This window comes from Salvia splendens, chromosome 9, assembly GCF_004379255.2.
Source record: "Salvia splendens isolate huo1 chromosome 9, SspV2, whole genome shotgun sequence".
NCBI lineage: Eukaryota > Viridiplantae > Streptophyta > Magnoliopsida > Lamiales > Lamiaceae > Salvia > Salvia splendens.
In genome coordinates, this window is record NC_056040.1 from 11611794 (window position 1) to 11634055 (window position 22262).

The following is a 22262-nucleotide window of genomic DNA, read 5'->3' on the forward strand; positions in this document are numbered from 1 at the left end:
ATCACTTATAAGTACTCCATTATTTGATCAAAGACGTCAACATCAGCCGCAAATCACTTTATCATTAGTATTAACTTTTTTTTATCAGTATTATTAACTTAAGCACGCAAACGACAAGGTTGCTTCTTCAGAGAAAATGAAGATCACAAAGAACAAAATAAAAGGATAAGTGCACCCCCCCAAAATTTTCAGAACAAGACAATAGCAATGTGCAATTGGGAATAGACAAGAAAAAAAAGGATATATACCCAAAACTTGTCAGCATGAGTCATTTACTGTGAAACTCGACCAACGTATAAGATAATCGAAATGAGAAGAAGAAAACGTGCTAGATATTCATATTTTATCAAAAAAACAGCACATAGCTCTATCCGCAGATAGTCATCCTAATTGAATCTCTACACAAATCATGGCAGTGACAATTGCAGTATTTTTCTTGATCAGGATGGACAACAATGACATCATGTTCTCGTACACAGACTTAGCCACCTCCAGATTTAAGTGTATTACTCAACCTGTACAGTTATCAAGATAAATTTGTCAAGCAATTGATTAAAAGAGATGCAAATTACTCATTGTACATCATGCTATCGGTGTATAAGGAAAAACACATGTCTCCCTTTTTTTACATTGAACCATTATTTCTGAAGAAACATATTTTTATATGATCAAAGCAGGGAATAATAGAGCTTGCTAGTAATAGAATCACATGTTGTAGTTAATAGAGCTTACCAGTCCAAGCCCTCAAAAAGGCCTTCTCCTTTTATAGCTGAGGTTTTGAAAATAGACCATTGCCGGTTCTTAATCTTGTGCAGTTCCAAGGCTTCAGTAATTGCAGCATCATCAAGTGCCCCGGGAAGATCCTGCATGTCAGGTATTGAGCATGGATTCAGTGGTTTGTCAAGAAGTTTACATGCATAATTCATAAATACGCTTTGCAATGGTGTGTTCAACCAGAAATTTCATATAACTATAGACAAATCTTAAACATACTGAGACACTAGATTAAGCAGTCAGTTGAGAACACCTGTTTATTTGCAAATAAGAGGACGACAGCACCTTTAAGCTCCTCCTCCTGTCAATACCCCATAATAGTGCAATTAATTTTCAAATAATGAAGGACATCAAAGGTAAAACAGAGACCCATGAAAAGATGATAAAAGACCAGTATACCTCAACTGAAAGACTACTCAAAAGAGGGAAAATTAGCAGAGGGGAAAAACTGCTACATGGTGATGCATGCTTCAAGAAACTATTTATAGGACTCAAGTAACATGAACGCAGACAACAACTTTGACTCTCAAACCCATCAAGCATATAAAAACTGATGTCTATAAGCAGAACAGTGATTCTTGCTGGATTTCACAGTGCTGGAGAGTGACAAATATAAAGATATACTCCCTCAGGCCATGATTAGGAGTCCCGTTTTCCACTTCGGTCCGCCGCGAATAGGAGTCTCGGTTCATTATTACTATAAATGGTAATAGGCCCCACGTTCCACTAACACATTCCACTCATATTTCATTTAAAATTAAAACATATAACTGGGACCCATATTCCACTACCTTTTTTCAACCCACTTTTCTTAACATTTCTTAAAATTTGTGCCAAAAAGAAATGAGACTCCTAATGGTGGACGGAGGGAGTACCAAATTTGAACTCAATCATTTTAATATAATAAAGCAACAAGAACCTCTAGTATTGCATGGAATTCTTCTTTGGCAATCACCAGCCTATCTGTATCACTTGAATCAACAACATATATTATAGCTTGAGTGTTGGGGAAGTAGCATCTCCAGTATGGCCTGTATTACAAAAAAAAAAGTTGAAGAAGCACAGTGTCAGCCTGAAATATACTGTGTCATGTATTATCACGAAAATTTAAATCAACAGCCTAAATGAAGACATGTAAGGCGAAGATGAACGAAGTTTCAGAAAAAGTAAGACCATATCTCCAGAAGATATATGGGATAACTGTAAGTGCACAAATATTTCTGAAAGGATATAACCAGACATCTGAAGCATATTTATTTTATTCTAGATTGTCTTGAAGAGACTCTTAAGGATCAAATTATAATTCATGTTTATTTTATGCCCACCTTATAGCTCTACATAACTTCAAATGCTATCTGAATTCTGATAATACAAAGCTACAAGTGACTATAAAGGTATTGGACACAAAATAAGGTACATGCCCATTTAACATCCATATGAGTTTGAAATCCAAGTAACAATAGATGAGACCAAAGCATAAAGACGAGGGAATTTACACAAGAATCTTGGTAAGATAAATGGATTTAACTAATGCTTCTCTCTTAAGTTTTTCTAGATATTTGAAATCAGCAGATAGAGCAAAAGGAAGCAACAGGCATGACAGACCACAATGTACATACTATCAAGTATCAATCTCATCAGTAAAAGGAAATATATCCCCATTTACAGAATATTAAGTTTGAGCATTTATCAACAACCTGATACTAAAATGAGGTATTACACTGAGTTCAGCACCAAATTTTATGTATGAGTTAAACATTAATATTTGATGAGCTCATGGATGAAACCCACTAATTCAATGCTTCAAAAGAGATTGTCAAACCAACTGAACTTATGGTTGAATGAATCTTCTCTGAAACATATCATCTAATGGGAACTGAAATGAAATCCTAATAATGGTACCAGAGAGCCATTTTTTCATAGTAAATGCTACACATGCAAGTGATGCTAGATTAAGAAGATGAAAACTTATAAACATTGTGTTTATTCTTAAAATTTCTCTATATCAGGCTATCAGTTTTTTTTGCTTTTCCTCCTAAATATTCTGTTTCAGTCAACAAAGTCGAATTGCACGCTAAAATATTTTAAAATAGAACTGAAAATTAGAGAGAGGACCAATACAAGTTACCTGATACTTGTCTGGCCACCTGAGAAAAGAAAAGCAAAGAGTAGTTAGCTATCATCACCAGAAAGACTTCTAGCAACACAATGTAATGATTGGCCAGAGAGATACAAATAAGCATAGCTAAAATTTAATAAATGCTTGCAGGACAGGTAAAACTATAAGCACAAATAAATACTACAATCAACTACTAAAGATGAAGCTAAAGATTATCATGCTTGCAGCATATTTCACAACTCCTAACTAACTTCTTTTTGCATGCGTAAATTTCACCTTAATACTCTAGTTTCAATGTTTCTTACAAGTCTCCCTATAATCAATGATTAAATTCTATATTTAAACTTCTATCAAAGTCACAGATCATGAATTCTTTTCTCATGTGATGTCAGGAACATGATAAGTATCTTACATTCTCTAACTGTTCAGAAACACTACAGATCCAAGTATGTATAATAACAAAAAATTTATCATGATAAAGAGATTAACATAATCAACTAGTGCACGAAATTTACCTAGATCCCAAACTTGAAACTTTATGTTGTTATACTGCACTGTTTCCACATTGAACCCAATTGCTGCAACAACAAAAAAACGAATAATGTCAAATTACAATAAGTTTATTTCTTCTCTCCCATAAAGTGGACAATTACGCTTATCATCTCTACTAATCCATCAAGCAACAGTCCATACAGCAAAATTGTGAAGTCCAGACACCACATCGACTACAAATCCAATTTGAGACCAGAAAAGAGCTTCGGCTAGAACACTATCCATAAACTACATGACTTATCTATTAACACCGATAGCAGTTTAAAATAAAGCAATATGATCAATTATCCAATTATTACACAATGCTCCCATCATTGTAGATTCAATGAACAAAAAGAATTTGCGAGCTGCTTACTGGGAATTGTAGATACTACTTCACCCATCTGGAGTCGATCTGCCAAAACAAACAAAGAAATTAAACAATCAAAGCTAGAATTGATCAGCCGAAAGAGAATAAGGGGGATCCGTACAAAGAATCGTGGTTTTCCCGGCATTGTCAAGGCCGAGAACCAGGATCCGAGCTTCCTTATTCCCAAACAGCGACGAAAACAGCCGCGTAAATACTATTCCCATTTCCACGCCAATCTGCGCAAAAGGTCGGCGAATTGGCCACTCAAATCGGGGGGAGAAATGCAGAAAACAATTAGATCAGATCGAAGAAAATCTCCGTACCCTCAAATACTTCCTGCAAAACAAAAATCACAACAAATCTGAGCCGCTACGGACACGGAGATGGTAAAATGGATCAAACTAGGGATGCAGCAATCGATTACGTGCGGTGAAGAGGAGGGCCTACGACGGAGGAAGAAGACAGTATCAAAAGTGCCGATGCTGAATTATTTCGAGATACAATCTTGAGCTTTGCGAGCGTGATTGGCGTAGAAGCAACTGATTTTGATTTTCATAACAATAAATTTGGTTAGGAACAAAGAATCTGGGAAAGTTCCATGGATCTGTAGAGTGAGACTGTAGATAACGAGGAAGAAGAAAATGAAATCAGCAGAAGAAAATGGGCCTTACCCGACCCGAAATTTAAATGGGCCTTTTAACTTACACGCAAAACCCATTAAACATGTACTCTTTCTACATTCCATTTTTAATATCTTTCGTCACACTAGATGATAATATTCCAAGAGTTAGAATGTACATTACATTAAAAATGGATTGAATTTTGTTATTATTTTTAAATGTACAAGTATAATTTTACGTCTAGGTAATTATATATTCCATGAGTTAGAACTCTTATAATACAAAGCCAGTATTGCCAAAGGAGTACCCCAATTATAGGGCCCACTGTCTACTACATTACAGCTATATACTCCCTCCATTTTTTTAAAAATAATAACTATATTTATTTTGGGTCGTTCCTTAAAAATAAAAATTTTAGAATCTTTCTATTTTAGGACATGAACCCTACAATCCACTAACTCTACTTTCACTACTTTTTCTCTTCCTCTCTCTTACCATGCTCATTTTTCATTTTCTCTCTCTTACTTTACCAATTTTTCTCATTTACTTTACCAATTTTACATTAAAAAATGTGCCGTTTCAAATATTTATATTTTTTTTAATACGGAGGGAGTATGAATTTGCACTCAATTTCAGTGGAACGAGTTGTTGACATTTTGACCAATTTCCTATAATTAATCGAGTAAAAGAAAGACTAAATAGCCAAATTCATCTAATTTTAATTTTAGACAGCTCGCAAATGATTGGAATATTATAATTGCCAAATTAATCAAACATATTATATATGCACAAAATAATAATTTAATCTTTGGCGAGAGTATTTTGAGAGAGAGAGAAAGTAGTGAAGACGAGCGGATTATAATTATTTGTGGGGTTAGAATCACGTTCCGGCGTTCCGCAAATTTAGGTGAAAGTTAAATGAAGTATTTTCAATTTTTCATGTTCACTCCATTTCATATCAATAATTTTCAAAGCTACTTTCACAAAAATGATTGGCGATGATAAAACATGCGCTATAAATCGATGATTCATCATTAAAGGAACCAATAAATTGATATGCAAAGCTATATATCACTTGGGTTACAAGAAAAATTAAGTTCGATTGCTTTCACAAATAATTTCCTACGTCGAATATTAAAAGATCAAGATCAGTCAGAAGCATTCATTTTTTATGCAAAATTGTAACTCATTTTCATTAATGATTGATCGTCACATGCCCAACTGGCTTAATGCAACTGCTACTATATACAGTTTTATCACTTTTATATAATAATCCAAATAGTCTATGGGCTAAATGCTACTAGTATTCATATACTTGTTGAATTGCACATCAAATAAATAATAGTACTAACATACTTTATGACAATATCTTACCAACAAGTCGTATAGTGCAGTTGGTAGCGCGGAATTGTGGTGATGAGGTCTGCCTTAAATCTGCAAACCTGGCCGTATTTGAAGTGTTCTCATATTTTTCATAGTAGTTCCATTTTTTTTAATTAACATATCTCTATGTATATAGAGAGTGTGAGTAGATTTGCTATTTTGATTTTCGTGTAATTCACGCTATACATAGACTAAAATAGATTATGATGTCTGCGTATTTAGTTTGTTTGAGATGGGAGTAGGGATTAATTTGTTCTTTTCTTATTATTTAATTTAAATTATTAAATTTTCAGCACATTTTAGAATTTTTAGTGTTGCATATCAATTTGGAAACCTGCAGCAAATTATTCAATTTGAATTTTTTTATGATTTTGTGATCATAGTAAATTTTGATAATGTTCATGATAACATGCATGGACTACTCATTTCAATAATTTTATGTTATAAGGATACCCAATTAGAGAAGCAATTACTTAGAGTTGGCAAATTTTGAAAATATGTCAAAATTGAGAGTGTATATTGAAAATTTTCCTTAAGTTGAGGACATAATTATTCTCCGATCCACTGCATCTTAATCTTTTGTTTTTTGATACACTTTCATTTGAATCCCATGATTTTAATTGGGACACCAAGATTGGAACTGCTATTTTATGATATAAGTGGTGTATTTAATTAGAAACACAAAGAAGTAGTCATGGAACATCCATGTGGATCTATATTTGTCATCGTTGAATTCCCTTCTCAACTTATAAACAATGTTGTTATCATGACTAAAAGCGACCACTAAAAAAAATCATCAAATAGCACCGTAAGTTCAACTAGTAAATTCCAAATTTTCAATGGTAAAATAAATACCAACAGATTAGTGGCGGAGTAATATCACAACAATTTTTTACTACTAAATTTAGCAGCATGTTATGCAATCTGAATTGTGTAGAGACCTATTTTGCAGTTCATTCTTTTAATATTAAGAGCAAACTATAAAAAATAGTAAGAGTTCAATAATTTTCAGACGAATCACACCAATTAATGGGATATCATAATTATGCATAACATGATGTTATTCCAGTAGCATCAAGTAGTTAGTTGTATGAAATGAGCCTGAAATTGTTATATATGTATAGACATCACTCTTGGTATTGAATAAAAGCTCATAAGTAAACTTAGCTTCTTTAGATTTTTGTTAGTTACAAAGCACGGAAATTCAATCCCCCAGCCTAAATGCCAATTATTATAATTTTGCTTGTAAAATTGTAATGCCACATATTAAATTAATAATCACTCCTATTAATTTTGGAGTATATTTCATGTGATGGTAAAGAAGCCTATAGATGCCGTCATAACATGTTTATTTATAGCAACCATTTAAAATAAAGTCGGATGAAATTGCATCTTCTAATCTTAATTTGCTTTTACTCATGTGAGCATGTGATGTGGAATATTGTAGCCTGAGCCTTTTTGCCGCCACCTCACTACTAACTATAGCTTTCATCCAATTTCTTCTCAATTTAACTGATTTTGCAATAAATGAAAATACCATTTTTTCAAATAAGATTATTCACCTGCTCCTATTTCTTAAGCTCAATCTCTCCCCTGGATAAATCGTATGGCCAAGAAAAACCATAAAGCAGAATTGAAGAGATTGTAGTAATATATATTGTATCACAGAAATTCAAAGAATCTACCCAAGCCATTACATATATCACTTTCACAATAATGTTTTATTATCTCCAAGTGAAACTAGAGTAGGTGTTCTTGCAAAATCATAGTGATTCAAGAAATTACATTAAATCACAAAATACTGAAAATAAAACACTATTCCAAATATGTGAGAAATAACACCAAAAAAATTACCCAGGACAGGAGAGTATAATGGCCACAATGATTACTAGGAACATGGCTGCCACCCCAACCCAACCCAACCCAACCCAACCCAAACACACACTAAACAGTACACACATATCACTTTTTTGTAACCACTCTTATAAATGGCTTCGTCAAATACAAAACCAAATCTACATCTGTAACCCAATATACTCCTCCTATACATATATTCTACTGCCAGAGAAGATTTCGCCACTTATATTACTTTAAATTCAAATTAGTAGCATTTAATTACAATGCTACGCCGCCGCATTCCAATCCTCGTGTTCCTCTTCCTCGCCGTGATTCCGGACAACGCCGCCGCCTCGTCCTCGAAGAGCCAGTTCCTCTCGGTGCAGAACGCGGCCAGGGCGGCGCTGCGCCTCCCCCCGCTGGCGTGGGATCGGCGGATAGCACAGTTCGCGGCGTCCTACGCTCGGCGGCGGCGCGCCGACTGCGAGCTGCGGCACTCCGGCGGGCCGTACGGAGAGAACATATTCTGGGGCAGCGGCGGAGCGTGGACGGCGGGGCAGGCGGCGGCGGAGTGGGTGGCGGAGCGGCGGGAGTACAGCTACAAGTCGAATTCGTGCGCGGATGGGCGGCAGTGCGGGCATTACACGCAGATCGTGTGGAGGGAGACGACGAGGATGGGCTGCGCCAGAGTCGTGTGCGACCGAGGGAGGGGTGTTTTCGTCATTTGCAACTACAATCCGCCCGGAAATTACGTTGGCGAAAGGCCTTATTGATTTACTTTTACGGTTACAATTTTGATACTCCATTATTATACATAGAGTAGGAGTACTACATATTTTCGGAGTATCTTTTTTCATTATTTTTTTTTCTTTTTTGGGTGGTATGCAACTGTATATAGGAAATAACGATTATAATTATTTGTATGCAAAAAGAGACCATGTTGATATTATGATTAGGTGCATCGTTGTGAGTCTCTTAGAGCATCCACAACCGTGCTCTTGCCAGCGGCACGGTTGTGGGCCCGGGCGGTACTATTCATGCCTGCTCTCTGGCAAGAGCACAACACCCACAACTGTGCTCTTCCGCAAGGACGAGCACAATTAATATAAAATTCAATTAAACAAAAACATTTTCATAATACTAAAATTCATTAAAAAAACCACAATAAAAATAACAAATTACAAATAAAATAAAAAGACATAATTAAAATCCTAAAAATTAAAAATTACATAATTAAAATACTAAAAATTAAAAATTACATAATTAAACTCCTAAAAATTAAAAATTACATAATTATTGGCTAATATAACCCGAGGAAGACTACGCATCCGGCGGCACCAACCCCAATTGTTTTTGGAGACCCAATATCATGGACTCGTGCGTTTGAAGTTGCGTGGGGGTCATAGTTGACCTATCGGCCATATTGAGTTGGGCCAAAAGGGCCCACAACGAGTTGTTCGGGGGTGGAGGTGGAACATAGGGTGCGGGTTCGGGAGCAGGGGCAGATGGAGTCGCGGCACGACGTCGTTCGGCCGCCGCCTTCTTCCTACCTTGCGGTCGGCGTCGGGAACCGCTTGGTTGGGCATCGGGGCTACCCAAGTTAGCTTCGGCGAGTTGGCTAGCCACTTCTTCGCCGGCGTCGGATAGGGATGCCGACCGTGAGCGTTTGGAGGAGCCGCTAGAGGAGGATGTTATGCCTCCCTTATACTTCGGGTGCGTCCGCGTCTCCTGCCAAACGTTAAGATATTTGAACGACTTACCGTTCATGGATTGGTAGGTGCTCAGCGAGGCGGTGATGATGTCGACCTCGCTTCGGCCGCTCCCGGCATTCCGGGACTCCTGGATGAAATAGCCGTTGAACTTGCCAATTTCTTCGTTGGCTCGGCCGATGCAGTTGCGCACCATACTCTCGTTGCGCTCGATCGTTCCCGGCGGCCGGTGTGCAATGTACCGGCTAGAGACGCGCCACCAAAAGTGATCGCCGGATTGGTTCGTTCCAACCACCGCATCTTCGGAGATTTCCAAGTACGCCTTGAACAATCTTTCCATCTCCGCCGGTGAGTACGGTGTGCGGACACCGGCGCGAGATGGAGGATTCGGCATTTGGGAAGGGGCGCGAGGCCTAGGCTCCGGTGTCCACCCGTAGCGCCCATCGGAGGCACCTTGATCGTCGATTGGGTATGGCCGGTAGCCACTCGGAACGCCCGAATCTTGGGTGAGAGGAGGGGCCGAATATTCCGTTTCCGGACTATGAAACGGTTGCGAACCGAACCATTCGGGGTTCCAACCGTGAGAGCCGCTTGGGTTGTCGTCGTTACCGGACATAGTGGTGTTGTAGGGTGTGAGAGGAAGATGAAAATGGATATGAGAGATTGATGATGAGAATTGTGTAGTGAAAGTGTGAATTTTTTGGAGTGAAATTGGGGGTATTTATAGATGAAAGTGTGTATTTTTGGGGTAAAAAAAATAAAAAAAAAATTAAAAAGTGGGGAAAAACGGTTATAAACGGATATAATTTTTTGGGGAAGTGAAAATTTTTTTTTTTTTATCGATTTTTTTAATAAAAATCCGATTTTTTTTAAAAAAAAATAAAAAAATGTTTGAAACCAACGGCTATGCCGTTGGCGAATGGGAGACCGCCACGTGTGCGTCCGCTGGCACGGACGTGCTCGATACATCGAGCAGCGCCGTGCCAGCGGCGCGGTTGCAGCGGTGGCGGTCCTTCGCCTTGCCGCTGACACGGACGGCGGTGGCGCCAACCGCCACCGCTGCGGATGCTCTTATCCTCAATAGTAGTATTAATTTATTTTGTGTTTTTAATTTTGTATAGTGTGTGAATTATTAGTATACATATATGTTGTCTGTGTTTATAGTGTGTTGTATGCAAAAAGAGACACCGTGCTTACATTAATAATGAAAAAAGTGGCCATTATTCTAGTTGAAATGGATGGAGACTTTTAATAGGGTGAAGGAGATGCAGTTGTCATATCTGATCAGTACACTATACTAGTATTATTTCAGAGATCGGCGAATTTTGTTTAAGCATTAATTTCAGAGAATGGGCGTGCATTTAATTCTGACAAAATTGTCTTAACCTTAGCCCAACTAATACATCTTCAAGCATTTTAAGTTAGGCCCTCAAATTTGGTCCATATTATTATTAGGTTTGTCACCATCTTAGTTAGTTAACTAAAACTCTGTTGGATGTAGAGTGAATTTTATACATTCCAGACCTCCCATGCAGTGGCGGATCCAGGGGGCAGGTGGGGGCGGTCGCCGTCCGGAGAGCCTAAATTTTTCATTGAATCAAGCCGAAAATAGCATATCCGCCCCCTCCGTAGAGTGTAGAAATATTTTTGTTTTCAATAAATGTCATATAAAATTTAGTAGTCCAATGGTTTGGTTGTTGGATTTTTAACTAAGATGTCTAGGGTTCAATCCTCAACAAAAACATATTCTTTTTCATTTTTCATTTTTTATTTTATCCATTCATATTTCTTCTTATTATCAAAATAATACCTTTAAATACTTTATGTAATCTAAACTTTTACTAAGTTGCATATATTATGTTGTTATATTTATTCTTTAGTTAAAATCATTTTTAATCTTGTGTTAAAGTCTTTTTTTATCCTAAAGTACTTATAATTTGATCCATGCATCTTAATTATTCTCTATGTAACAAAATAAACATTTTAAATATTTTTGAAATATAAATATTTAGTGCTCTACTTATATCACTTTTGTATATAATATTTACAGTGATTTAAAATGTACATATATTTACAATAATTTTATATTTTAAAATGAATAATACATATTTGCAAGCTAACGCATGTTTATATTTATATATATTTTTATTTTAAAATGAATAATACATATTTGCAAGCTGAAGCATGTTTATATTTTATTAATGAAGCTAGTGCTACTTAAATATTAATATAATATATATTTATTTTATTATTAAAAATAATATTAAATTAAATATTTAATATTTAAATATAAGTTCCGCCCCCGCCATTTTCGGGTCCTGAATCCGCCACTGCTCCCATGCCATCATCGCACCGAACGATGGTCCAACGGCAGCTTGGTTTCGGTGTCGGCAGTGTGAAGGAAGGGGATATGAACGGAATGTCGCTAAGGGATTTAAATATTGTACTAGTATGGTTTAGCTTTCAAAAGTCAAACATTTTTTTACATGATTTTTCACAAGTCAAAATAGTCTTCAATCTTTCAAGATATTACAAGCAAGTCCTTTAAATTTTGGGAAATTGCAATTTATTCATCACATTTCTAAAAAAACATAAATTTGCTCTATGGGTAACTTACTGAGTTCGAAATGTTGGATTTAAGGGCAGGCACTTAAGTATTTTCATCAATATTGCTAGACACTTGAAGATTAATTTCGGACACAATTTTATTCGAGAAGAACACACACTTAGAGTTAGAGTTGCATAGATATAAAGAAGCAAATATTTCACCTTTGTGTAGACGAATTTCGTCACTTGGTGTGGAGCAAGAAACTAAAGATGATTGTGCTCTCTCAAATTTTGCTGCAAAATTGTACTGGTTTCATCAATCAGAAACATACTCCATCCGTTTCACATTAGTAGAGTCATTTTCTCATTTTAGTACGTTCCATAATAGTGAAGTCATTTCATTTTTTTAGTAAAAGTCAACATATTTCTTCTCTTTTTATTTTACTCTATTCTCTCTTTTAATTATCTCTCTATCTTCTTGATTTCTTACTTTATTTTTTCTTTTACTTAACTCACTTAATATTATTTTTCTTAACTCACTTAAAAGTCATGGAGTAGTACTACTCCATGTGATAATAAGGCAAATTTGAAAATCAAGATAGTGAATTTAAAAAAATTTGCATGTTTTTTTGACAAGTTGAGAATCAGTGATGTCATTACATAAAAGCGAATGTAATGGAGTAGAAGACATCATCAAACAATACACAACAATTCAATTCATCGATAAAAAAAATTATGGGAGATACTCCGATAAGTTAATAAAATAATGCGTACAGATTTTTTGTAAAATCGCATGAGGCATTACGACTATGGAAAATTATCTGAAGTATGGTTGCTATCAGTCCAAGTCTCATTACTCTCATTATGCTGCAATGGGTATTTGTAAAATTATTATTGGAATCTTCACAGGCAAGTCGTAATCATATAAACATGAGTTGATTTTGGTTTGTATGGTCAATTTATATGTATCAGGCAGTTCAATTAAAAAAATAAATATTACTAGTACAAGAGATATTTGTTCTTTCTTGAGAAAAAAACAATTATATAACAGATTTTATTTATTTTAACGTTAAATAATTCAAAAGTTGATAGAGCTAAGTCAAGTAGAGGCTTTTTTTCAAATTAAATTATACTCCATCTGTCCATCCATTTAAGGTCAAGTTTGATCTAGCATGAATTTTAAAAAATATAGTGAAAAGTGAATGGAAAGAGTTAGTGAAATATGAGTGAAATAAAGTTTGAAGAATGTGAAGTCCATTACTAAAAATAGTAGAATGTAAATGAAATATACGTATTTACTATGGACAGAACAAAATGACAAAGTAAGACGTTTATTGGTGGACGAGGAGTAATACATAGAATGAAAGAAACGTATTGTATATTGAATTTTATTTTGATGAGCTAGTGGACGTCTAGTTGGGGATATCAGATATAAGTGTAGGCCCATTTCTTTTATGGGCTGTGAGACATATATATGGCACTGACCCTAAATAATTCCATATTATTACTAACAGATATATTATATTATATTATCCTTATAGTTATAGTCTTATAGACTTATAGCCTTAATTTAAATTCCAAAACTTTATAAATATATTAATAGTATGAGTTCCATTATATGCAAATCAACTCCTTATTGTCGAACCACAGAATTATACCAAATTATGGTTTTTAGATCTAGTTTTTTATGGATGAGATGCACAAATTTATAAATTATTTTCGCCTTCATCACGAGCCTATTTTACTTTAGCCCAGAGCAAATAAGTCATACTAACATATTAGGAGGATTTAACTTCATTCAAGAATATATTACCTCATTCTAGTAGATTTTTACTTCATTCCAATAAGATTATTACTTCATTCCAGTACGTAAATGCGGTTTCGCCGTTGCGTACCGTTCTTTCTCTCTACAATGTTTATCACTGCCGCCACAACGTTGACAATAAAATGGAATGATAGCCTGATTGAATGGTGTAATAAGCATATGAAATGATGTAATAAACTATTTGAATGAAGTATGTGTAGAAGCATTTGAAGTCCTAATGAATAAAGTAAAAAACCATATCCAATGAAGTAATAACGTTTCTGAATGAAGTGATAAACCTAATGGAATAAATTACATTTTTTAAAGTGAATAAAGTAAAACCCAAGTCAATGAATTCGAATGAAGCATGTGTTGAATCATTTCAAAACTTATTGGAAGTAAGTAAAAGCATATTGTAGTTTCTAGGTATTACGTACCATAATGAAGTAATAAACCTAATACAATGAAGTAAAATGAGTTTGCAATGAAGACCGAAATAATTTACACAATAGCGCTTCTCATCAAAAAATTAGATCTAATGACCCTAATTTAGTCTCTTGTTCTGTCTTTAAAATTGGTTCGACATTGATCACAACTCTTAATAGCATAGTAATACATATAGTCATTCTTCTAATATTTTGTTGGCCTTCTTAGGACGGGATTCGCCTGCCTCTAATGTTGATTAAAGATCAACAACTTCTTGGGAAATAAAATAAAGAGTAAAGGCCAAATGTGATCCTAAACATATGACGTTTTTATGATTTTGGTCCTAAACATTATGTTTTGAATTATTGCATCCCATACATTTGGACTCGGGCCAGAATCAGTCCATTTTGGACGGCTCCGTTAGAAGTAACGGTCAATAGCTATTTAGCCAATTTTTGACCGGATTAAGCATTTTTATAAAATTTTTAATTATTTTAAAAAATAAAAATTATTATTCTAAAAATTTAAAATTTAAAATTTAAAATTCAAAACATTTTCCCCTGTCACAGGCCATCCCGCCCCAAATTCATAGCCCAGTGGCTACTCAACCGCCGTCGGTCCACCGCCGGCCGACACCGCTTATCCTTACGGAACAGAAGTATAATCTTCACTCATCTCTCTCACCTACAACCACCACACAGATCAATCCACCACATATCTAAGTCCCAAGCTCAGAATCAAGAACATGAACGCACAAAAAAAAGATAAGTAAGTTTTTTCACATTGTTTTTTCATTTCCTTTCTGCTCCCCTTCATTCCAGTACTATTTAGGCAAAGTGTATGCTACACTCCTTTCAAATTCTAATTCAGTAGAGTAATTGGGGATTTAACACAACCCTAATTTAAACCCAAATTCAGTTGAAATGCTGAAATTAATCAATGCGAATTGGAACTGTAATTGATCGGTGTCGCCGTCGTCGATGGAGGTGGGGGTGGTGCCAGAGGCGGATGGGAGCTAGAGCGTGGCGGTGGCAGCAGCGGTGGGATGGACAGAGAAGCGAGGGTGACGAAGTACAGGAGAAGATGATGAACAAGAGGTTCGAGAAGACGATTTGGTGTGCGTAGAGGAAGGCGTACACAGAGACGGGGCCTAGAATCAAGGGGAGGTTCGCGAAGCTGTGAGAGCTAGAGGTGGAGTCTGCGACGTACGGTGTCGTTCCGAGCTCTTACTGAGATTCAACAAGGTTTTTTTGGACCATTGAAGAAGATGATGATGATGATGTTGATGAAGAACAAGAATTTGCGTTTTTAAATATTTGTATTCCTGTTTTGTGAAGTTTTCTATTTCTCTAAAGAAGATGATGACGAAGGTTTTTTTGTTTTGCATTTTACGTTTTCATTTATTTTTATTTCACTATTTTGCTAATAAAAGTTAATGAGATAATTAAGGTGCTAATAATCGCACATAATAATTTAATTGGGTCAAAATTGGTTAAAAAGACGTTGACCGTTTGTTTTTAACGGCTCCGTCCATTTTGGACTGATTCTGACCCGAGTTTAAATGTGTAGGATGTAATAATTCAAAACGTAATGTCTAGGACCAAAATCATAAAAACGCGATATGTTTAGGACCATATTTGACCCTTACTCTAAAATAAATGTGCTAATTTAAAAAAAACACCCATTGCTAATTGTATTGTGAGTGTAAAAAGTACGAATATTGTTATTTAAAGTGATGGTGATTAATAACACTAATGTATTATTGTAATGGTGAGATAGGTGAAAAAATTGTTCATTTACTTATAGTACGAACGAAAAAAAAAATGTTCATGTTTTTATAGCCTATAAAATAAGTATGCGTTTATAAACTGAAATATGACTGAACTAATTTTTATTTATAACTTATTTCGTTCATAAAAAATGACATATAATATATGACCAAAAAATTTAATAAAATAGTAATTGGTACTGTGTGAATTGAATGTAGTACGTAACTCACACTTTAAAATTTAAATGTATGGTGAATATTCTGAATTTATGATCCCTACTACTCCTTCCGTATGTGAACATTATGAACATTTAGTTTGATACGAGTTCCACATCATTAAAAGTAAATTGTAATAGTATAAATTATAAATAAAATTATGTGTAGGGACAATGTGTTGTTTAACTATTCTATAATTATAAAGTTTATACTTTCAAGAACGGACTATTAAGGAGTATTATAAATAGAAAGTACTCCTTGGAATACTAAATAATACTACTACCAAGTAACATGCACCTCATCTCTAATAGAAAGATCTAATATCCAAATAAATAAAAGTACTGCTACTAATTACTAGGAGTAATTAATTATGCAAATGTAACGTTTATTCAGTCGTTCCCTAAAAAGAAAACATCTATTCACAACAATATACAAGACCAAACTCCCCTCGTTTATGAACTAAACAAACCCAAACTCCAAAAGGTACCCCTAAAAACTCATACCATAATCTCCATACACATGCTCATCAATCACAGCCGTCGAATCCCACGAGCTCGACTTCACCTCGAATTCATTACACCACCATGCAAGATTCTCCCTCCCTGCACCACCCATTTCCTTAAAATAATCCAACTCATCATCACCAATTGTCTGCAGATTTTCCCCTGCCGCCGCCGCAGCAAAACCGTCGTTGACTACAATAGGATTCTGCTCCACCACCCCGGATTTCGAGTCGAACTGAACCGGAATCTTGATTGAATCTTCTTGTCCGAGAGAAGGAGGGGCGGGGAGATTCAAGACTGGAATATTCTGATTGAGAGAATCTAGGGTTTCGATCATCTTGTGGTTCAGCTTGGGCCAGAGGGCAGGATTGTTGTAGAGAGAGAAAGGATTTTGGAGTGTCTGCAGCTGCAAGTGGAGCTGGAGCCTCTCCATGGCTGAGTTGCTCAGGTTCTGCAGATCGAAGGCGTCTTCGCCCTCCGGCTCCCTCCTTGGGCTCGACTTCCTGTGCCGGCCGAGGAGCTTCTTCTTGAGCCGAGTGTTCCAGTAGTTCTTGATGTCGTTGTCAGTTCTCCCCGGTAGCTGCGCCGCGATTATAGACCACCTAAAGTGAGATCAATTTTAGAAGCAAATTAGAATACTATTCTAACCGATACTTTTTCCTTTTTGAGATGCTATACTCTAAATGAGTATATTTCTTAATTAAAATAGAAAACTTTATTATTTCTTCACTTAATTCAGAAAACAATGTGTCATTAAATATAAATCCGGGACATCCATTAGCAATAGCATGACTTATACACACAATCTGACAAGAGTTTTTGTGTACTCGATGTAATTTAACTCTTTTAGATGTTTTTTGTATTTCAAGAAAAGAAATGTAGATTCCTAATCTCAGTTCAAACAGAAGAATGGAAGACAATTGCAAAAGGTCAAGAGAGAGGGACCTGCTGCCTATGCTGATGTAGAGGCTGCAAATAATGTTGTCTTCTTCCTCAGTAAATCCACCATGCTTGATGTTAGGCCTCAAGTAATTCAGCCATCTCAGCCTGCAACTCTTCCCACATCTCTTCAACCCTGCATATATAATTTCATCATCATTAATTCATCTCAATATCATTATTCCAAAAAATTAATAAGGAGAAATAGCATATATACATACCGATTTTCTGAGGAAGAGCGATCCAATTGTTTCCGGTGCCGTGTTGATCGATGTATGATTTGAGTTTGAAATCTTCTTCAGGAGACCAAGGTCCCTTCTTCACATTGGCTTTGTCACAGCATGGAGCTCTCCCCATCTTCTATTTAATTTCTTCTCAATTTCAAATGGATAGAATTTGAAATCTTAATTTGTGTTTTGTTTATTTGAGAAATGTCAGAGTGAAAGACCTTTATTTATAGCTAGGAAGATGATGATGTATGTGATACTTGGGACAAACCCAAAAAGTCTTGCTCCCATCCACTCTAGCTAGGGTTTCCTCTCTCTCTCTCTCTCTCTCTCTCTCTCTCTCTCTCTCTCTCTCTCTCTCTCTCTCTCTCTCTCACACACACACACACACACACACACACACATGAATTTGGGTTAGTTCAGTGGTAGTAATATTTTATTTTGGTGTGTATACAACTCGACAAAGAAGTTGACAGAATTTCATTGAAACGCAATACAAAAATGAATAGCTTTTTGGGGTTTGCAATGATAGAGCAAAATTCATGGAACAAGTACGGTTTGTCGCCAACTTCCTTGAAATGTTCGATTTTTGGGGTGCCTTTATGAAATCAGTGTTTAATGTATATTGAATTGAAAACCAAGTTAATTGCGTGCATTGTCTTAATGGTAAATTAGTTAATATATGTTTACGGCTAAATGTCTCGAATTTGAGTTCAACACGACATTTAAAATTTATGTCAGTCCAATAAAAAAAGATACTCCCTCCGTCCGTGAAATGTTGTCCAGTTTTGTCATTTTAGTTCATCCTTGAAAAGTTGTCCACTTTGCTTTTTTACTATTTTTGGTAAATGGATCTCACTTTCCACCAACTCTTTACACTCACATTCTTATAAAAACTAATATATAAATGTGGACCATCATTCCACTAACTTTTTCAACTCATTTTTTTCACATTTTTTAAAACCCGTGTCGAGTCAAACTTGGACAATAAAGTTTGATTAATTTAGCTGATTAAGTTGTGGTGATAATAAAGTTTCTGAAACGATCTAATCGATGGAATAAGTAAGCGCGTGGTAGATGAAAACTTATGTGAAACAAAAGGCTTTCTTGATCCCTAATTTCAAATAATATATAGATTATATAGGTAATATTCGTATAGAGAAGTTCATTGCAATAATGAATTAAATAGTACGGAATGATATTGGTAGTCTTCTTTTTTTAAAAATAACTCAGTCACAATTTGATAGAGAATTTACATTCGAAATCTCTCAAGGCAGAAAGCCACTATATTACTCCGAAATCGCATGCCTCTTACCTTTGACTTTTTATCTTCTAGAATGTCTGTGTATCATCAGTTTTATCCTGCTGAGTTGCACATTCAAAAACAGAATACACCACAGAAATCATTAGCTGTTTATTATATATTCCTATATATACTGCACAAACGTTAATTAAATGTTCACTTGTAATTTTGTTTTGTGACAAGGCAAATTGTAATCACGAAATATGGTTATTTCTGGTCAATTTAATACTTTTCAAAATTTGAAAATTAAATTATGAAAGTTTTTTTTTTTTTGCAATTATCTCATATGACTCATTTCCGGAAAAATATGCAACGATGTGCCAACTGATTTTAAACACGTCACTCACCAAGTCACCATATAAACATGTATCACCCTTTAGAATTGATCTAACATAATCATACACATATCAATGTGTTTAAAACTGCTTGACACATCATCGCATATTTCATCAGATATAAGATGGAGATGATACTTGCAAGATTTTCATTTTTTTGAAATTTTCATTTTTCAGATTTTGAAAATTTGAGAGAGACTAGAATTTGACCGTATATCATACTCCCTTCGTCTCCAACGAGTATGAACATTTGGTTCGGCACGAGTTTTAATGCATAATTGAAAAAGTAAGATAAAGATAGAAAGAAAAAGTTTTTAAAGTATTGCTAGTGGAGAATGAGTCCCACCTCATTAGATAGAAAGAAGTTTACAAAATTAGAAAGTTCATGCTCTTTAGAGACGGACTAAAAAAGAAATAATTCATACTTTTCAAGGGCGGAGGGTGTAATTTATTTGATAACCATATAGGAGCATGGATATTCGCTTCATTCCAAGAAAATAATTGAGTGTACCTTTGTTTTGAAAAATAATGTGCAAACGATTTTAAATAAAAACCATGTCATTGTGATAAAAAAAAATGAAATGTCTCAAATGTGTGGAAAAATGAAGCTAAAATTTCATGCATGTCAGTAAACTAGACATACTCTATTGATAGTTCATAAAACTTTCGTTAAAATGTTAATAGTACTACCTTATACTATTAAGGAAAAAAATAGGTATACCAATATATAAAAATGAATTAATATATATAATGTCCTGTTTTACGAGATATGATGAGATAGGGCAAGATTAGTGTCTCATCAATCTTATCATGTCTTGAGAGTTGAAATATGGATTAAGTAATTAACTATTTATCAGCAAGTCGTTGATTACGGCATAGCGCATATAGTTGATGTTGTTACTTCGTGACACCCTTAAAGTTAACAACTTGGATATAATTTTTTAACTACCCTAAATCAAGAGTTCCTACTATAATACAAAAAAAGTTAGTGAGAAAATAATTAAGCAGCAGCCATTAAAAATTCAATTTTTTTCTAATGGAGGAACCCATTGATTGACCTTGGTTTCCCTACTAGAATATTTTAGAGGAAAATGGGCAGGAACCACACTTTGTTAGAAATTACAAGCAAGAAACAATCAATATTTCAAAAAGGTTGCAATAAATTAATAACCAAATTGACTCAGATATTTAAGGGGAAGAAAACACGTTTCTGTTTGTCTTTCTCTGTAGGTTAGAATATCTCTCTCCATTGACACTGCATTTTGCATACATCACAAATGAAGACCTATCTCATGACTTTTTTTAGGAGAGCGGGTGAAGGAATTGTTTCTTCATTAATTGATAAATATGGATCATCATTATCTTGATCAATAACAAGATTTTTTTACCTTATATAGTATATATCTTAACTCTTATATTTTTTAGTTATACCACCTAAAATAACTCAAAATGGGTATTCTTATCATGTTTCGCATTATATCTTAGCCTAAAGGTGATGCTTCTGGGTTTGAATGCCATCAAATATGCCCTTCTGATCTTCTTATTTCTATTTGATCGTGTTAGCAAGTAATAAAGCGAGAAATATAACTTGACCGGAAATAACGAAGGCGATCCTTATTAGTTATACTTCCTCCATCCACGATCAATAACTTTAACAGTGGAAAATACATTTTTAATAAAAATTGTACTACATGTTTTAGTGAGAAAAAGTTCACTTTATTCGAAAGATACTTACTATAATAAGTTTTGTGGACTTATAAAAATAGAAAAATGAGACTATTAATTGTGGCGGGAGTAATTCATTAGGGGTTGCTTCAGCTTAATTACCACAACGAGAGGAGAACATCGGAGATGGAACCTCATTAACTTCAAGTAATCATCGGAGAACACGAAAATTCTTATGTAGTAATGATTAGACTTTGGCAACCAATATGTTTAAATAAGTAGTACTGATAGTTTTACGATTTTCAACTAGCTTTAGAAAAATGGACTATAACTTGATTAATTTTAAGTTACATCCAAATGAAATAATATAGGGACGTCCAAAAAAGTCCTAAAGTGATGGGACAATAACGAGATTAACTTCAAGTTAATTACAATAAAAAAAATTATGACTTATTAGCTTTCGAAATTAATTTGATATAATACTTTATATATTAATTATGTGTCAAATCATCACTTCATATATCATAACTTATTAGTTAAGTACTAGTTTGTAAATTAACTTAGTTTTGTATCCAATACTAAATTAAATGTTTCAATTTGAGAAAATACGATCCAATGATCCAAACTTTGCCCAAAATTAAAAAAGTGAACCAAAAATGGGTGATCCCAAAACTAAATAAATTAGTCTGACATCCCTAAAATACATATGCATATTTTATACTTTGACTTTTGATCCAAATCAAACAATATATGGATATTAGTATATAGTATTAATCTGAACCAAAACCACTGTTAGGGAATTATGTGATGTACGAAGGAGACTCTTTATTTATTGTTATATTTAAAATGCTTCATTTTATTTTATTAAAGGCGCATACTATTGACATGTTGTAGACAACTATTGGTCCTTCCATATTAAAATACTGACCAACCATATAAATTTCCAAATTCTGTCGACTAGTTAGTGTCCATGAATTTTTGTAGATGCAGCTACCAAAAGTTTCTGATAAAAATATAACTCTACCTACTGATACAACTTTATGGAGTACTTATATACAAATTAATTTGTATTTAGTTATGAGTTTTTTCATAGCTAATTTTATTACTCCGTTCGTATTCTAATTAAATTATATACTTTCCTAGCTTTCATGAAAGTGAATCATGAGTGGATTCATGTATACTCCCCA

The 22262-nt window shown here is 34.7% G+C and overlaps 3 protein-coding genes across 4 annotated transcripts; 1 reads left to right on the plus strand and 2 right to left on the minus strand.

Moving 5' to 3' along the window:
* Positions 1-222: 222 nt before the first annotated feature.
* Positions 223-4420, minus strand: LOC121746490 (ADP-ribosylation factor 1). 2 transcript variants are annotated; one of them, XM_042140346.1, is made up of 10 exons: positions 4219-4420; positions 4118-4130; positions 3916-4030; positions 3801-3839; positions 3409-3471; positions 2903-2921; positions 1694-1805; positions 1028-1075; positions 733-863; positions 223-515 (listed from the first exon to the last, which is right to left on the minus strand). In XM_042140346.1, the coding sequence occupies exons 3-10, from the start codon at positions 4016-4018 to the stop codon at positions 482-484; spliced, it is 549 nt and encodes a 182-aa protein (XP_041996280.1). In that variant the 5' UTR covers positions 4019-4030; positions 4118-4130; positions 4219-4420; the 3' UTR covers positions 223-481. The 2 variants fall into 2 exon arrangements, with proteins under 2 accessions (XP_041996280.1, XP_041996279.1); XM_042140345.1 differs by having other exon boundaries at positions 3916-4130; positions 4219-4419.
* Positions 4421-7772: 3352 nt separating this feature from the next.
* Positions 7773-8563, plus strand: LOC121747564 (pathogenesis-related protein PR-1-like). The gene has a single exon (XM_042141617.1). The coding sequence runs from the start codon at positions 7918-7920 to the stop codon at positions 8404-8406; it is 489 nt and encodes a 162-aa protein (XP_041997551.1). The 5' UTR covers positions 7773-7917; the 3' UTR covers positions 8407-8563.
* A 7845-nt stretch (positions 8564-16408) lies between these two features.
* LOC121747452 (transcription factor MYB36-like) lies at positions 16409-17953 on the minus strand. Its single transcript, XM_042141488.1, has 3 exons — positions 17767-17953; positions 17552-17681; positions 16409-17208 (listed from the first exon to the last, which is right to left on the minus strand). Exons 1-3 carry the CDS (start codon positions 17900-17902, stop codon positions 16593-16595), a joined length of 882 nt encoding a protein of 293 aa, XP_041997422.1. The 5' UTR covers positions 17903-17953; the 3' UTR covers positions 16409-16592.
* Positions 17954-22262: the final 4309 nt, after the last annotated feature.

Coding starts and splice junctions, on each gene's coding strand:
- LOC121747452 (XM_042141488.1), bottom strand. CDS start 17,902: ATGGGGAGAGCTCCATGCTGTGACAAAGCCAATGTGAAGAAGGGACCT. Junction 17,682..17,766: donor CGCTCTTCCTCAGAAAATCG/GTATGTATATAT, acceptor TTATATATGCAG/GGTTGAAGAGATGTGGGAAG. Junction 17,209..17,551: donor TACATCAGCATAGGCAGCAG/GTCCCTCTCTCT, acceptor ATCTCACTTTAG/GTGGTCTATAATCGCGGCGC.
- LOC121747564 (XM_042141617.1), top strand. CDS start 7,918: ATGCTACGCCGCCGCATTCCAATCCTCGTGTTCCTCTTCCTCGCCGTG.
- LOC121746490 (XM_042140346.1), bottom strand. CDS start 4,018: ATGGGAATAGTATTTACGCGGCTGTTTTCGTCGCTGTTTGGGAATAAG. Junction 3,472..3,800: donor AGTAGTATCTACAATTCCCA/GTAAGCAGCTCG, acceptor TTGTTGTTGCAG/CAATTGGGTTCAATGTGGAA. Junction 1,076..1,693: donor AATTCCATGCAATACTAGAG/GTTCTTGTTGCT, acceptor GGGTATTGACAG/GAGGAGGAGCTTAAAGGTGC.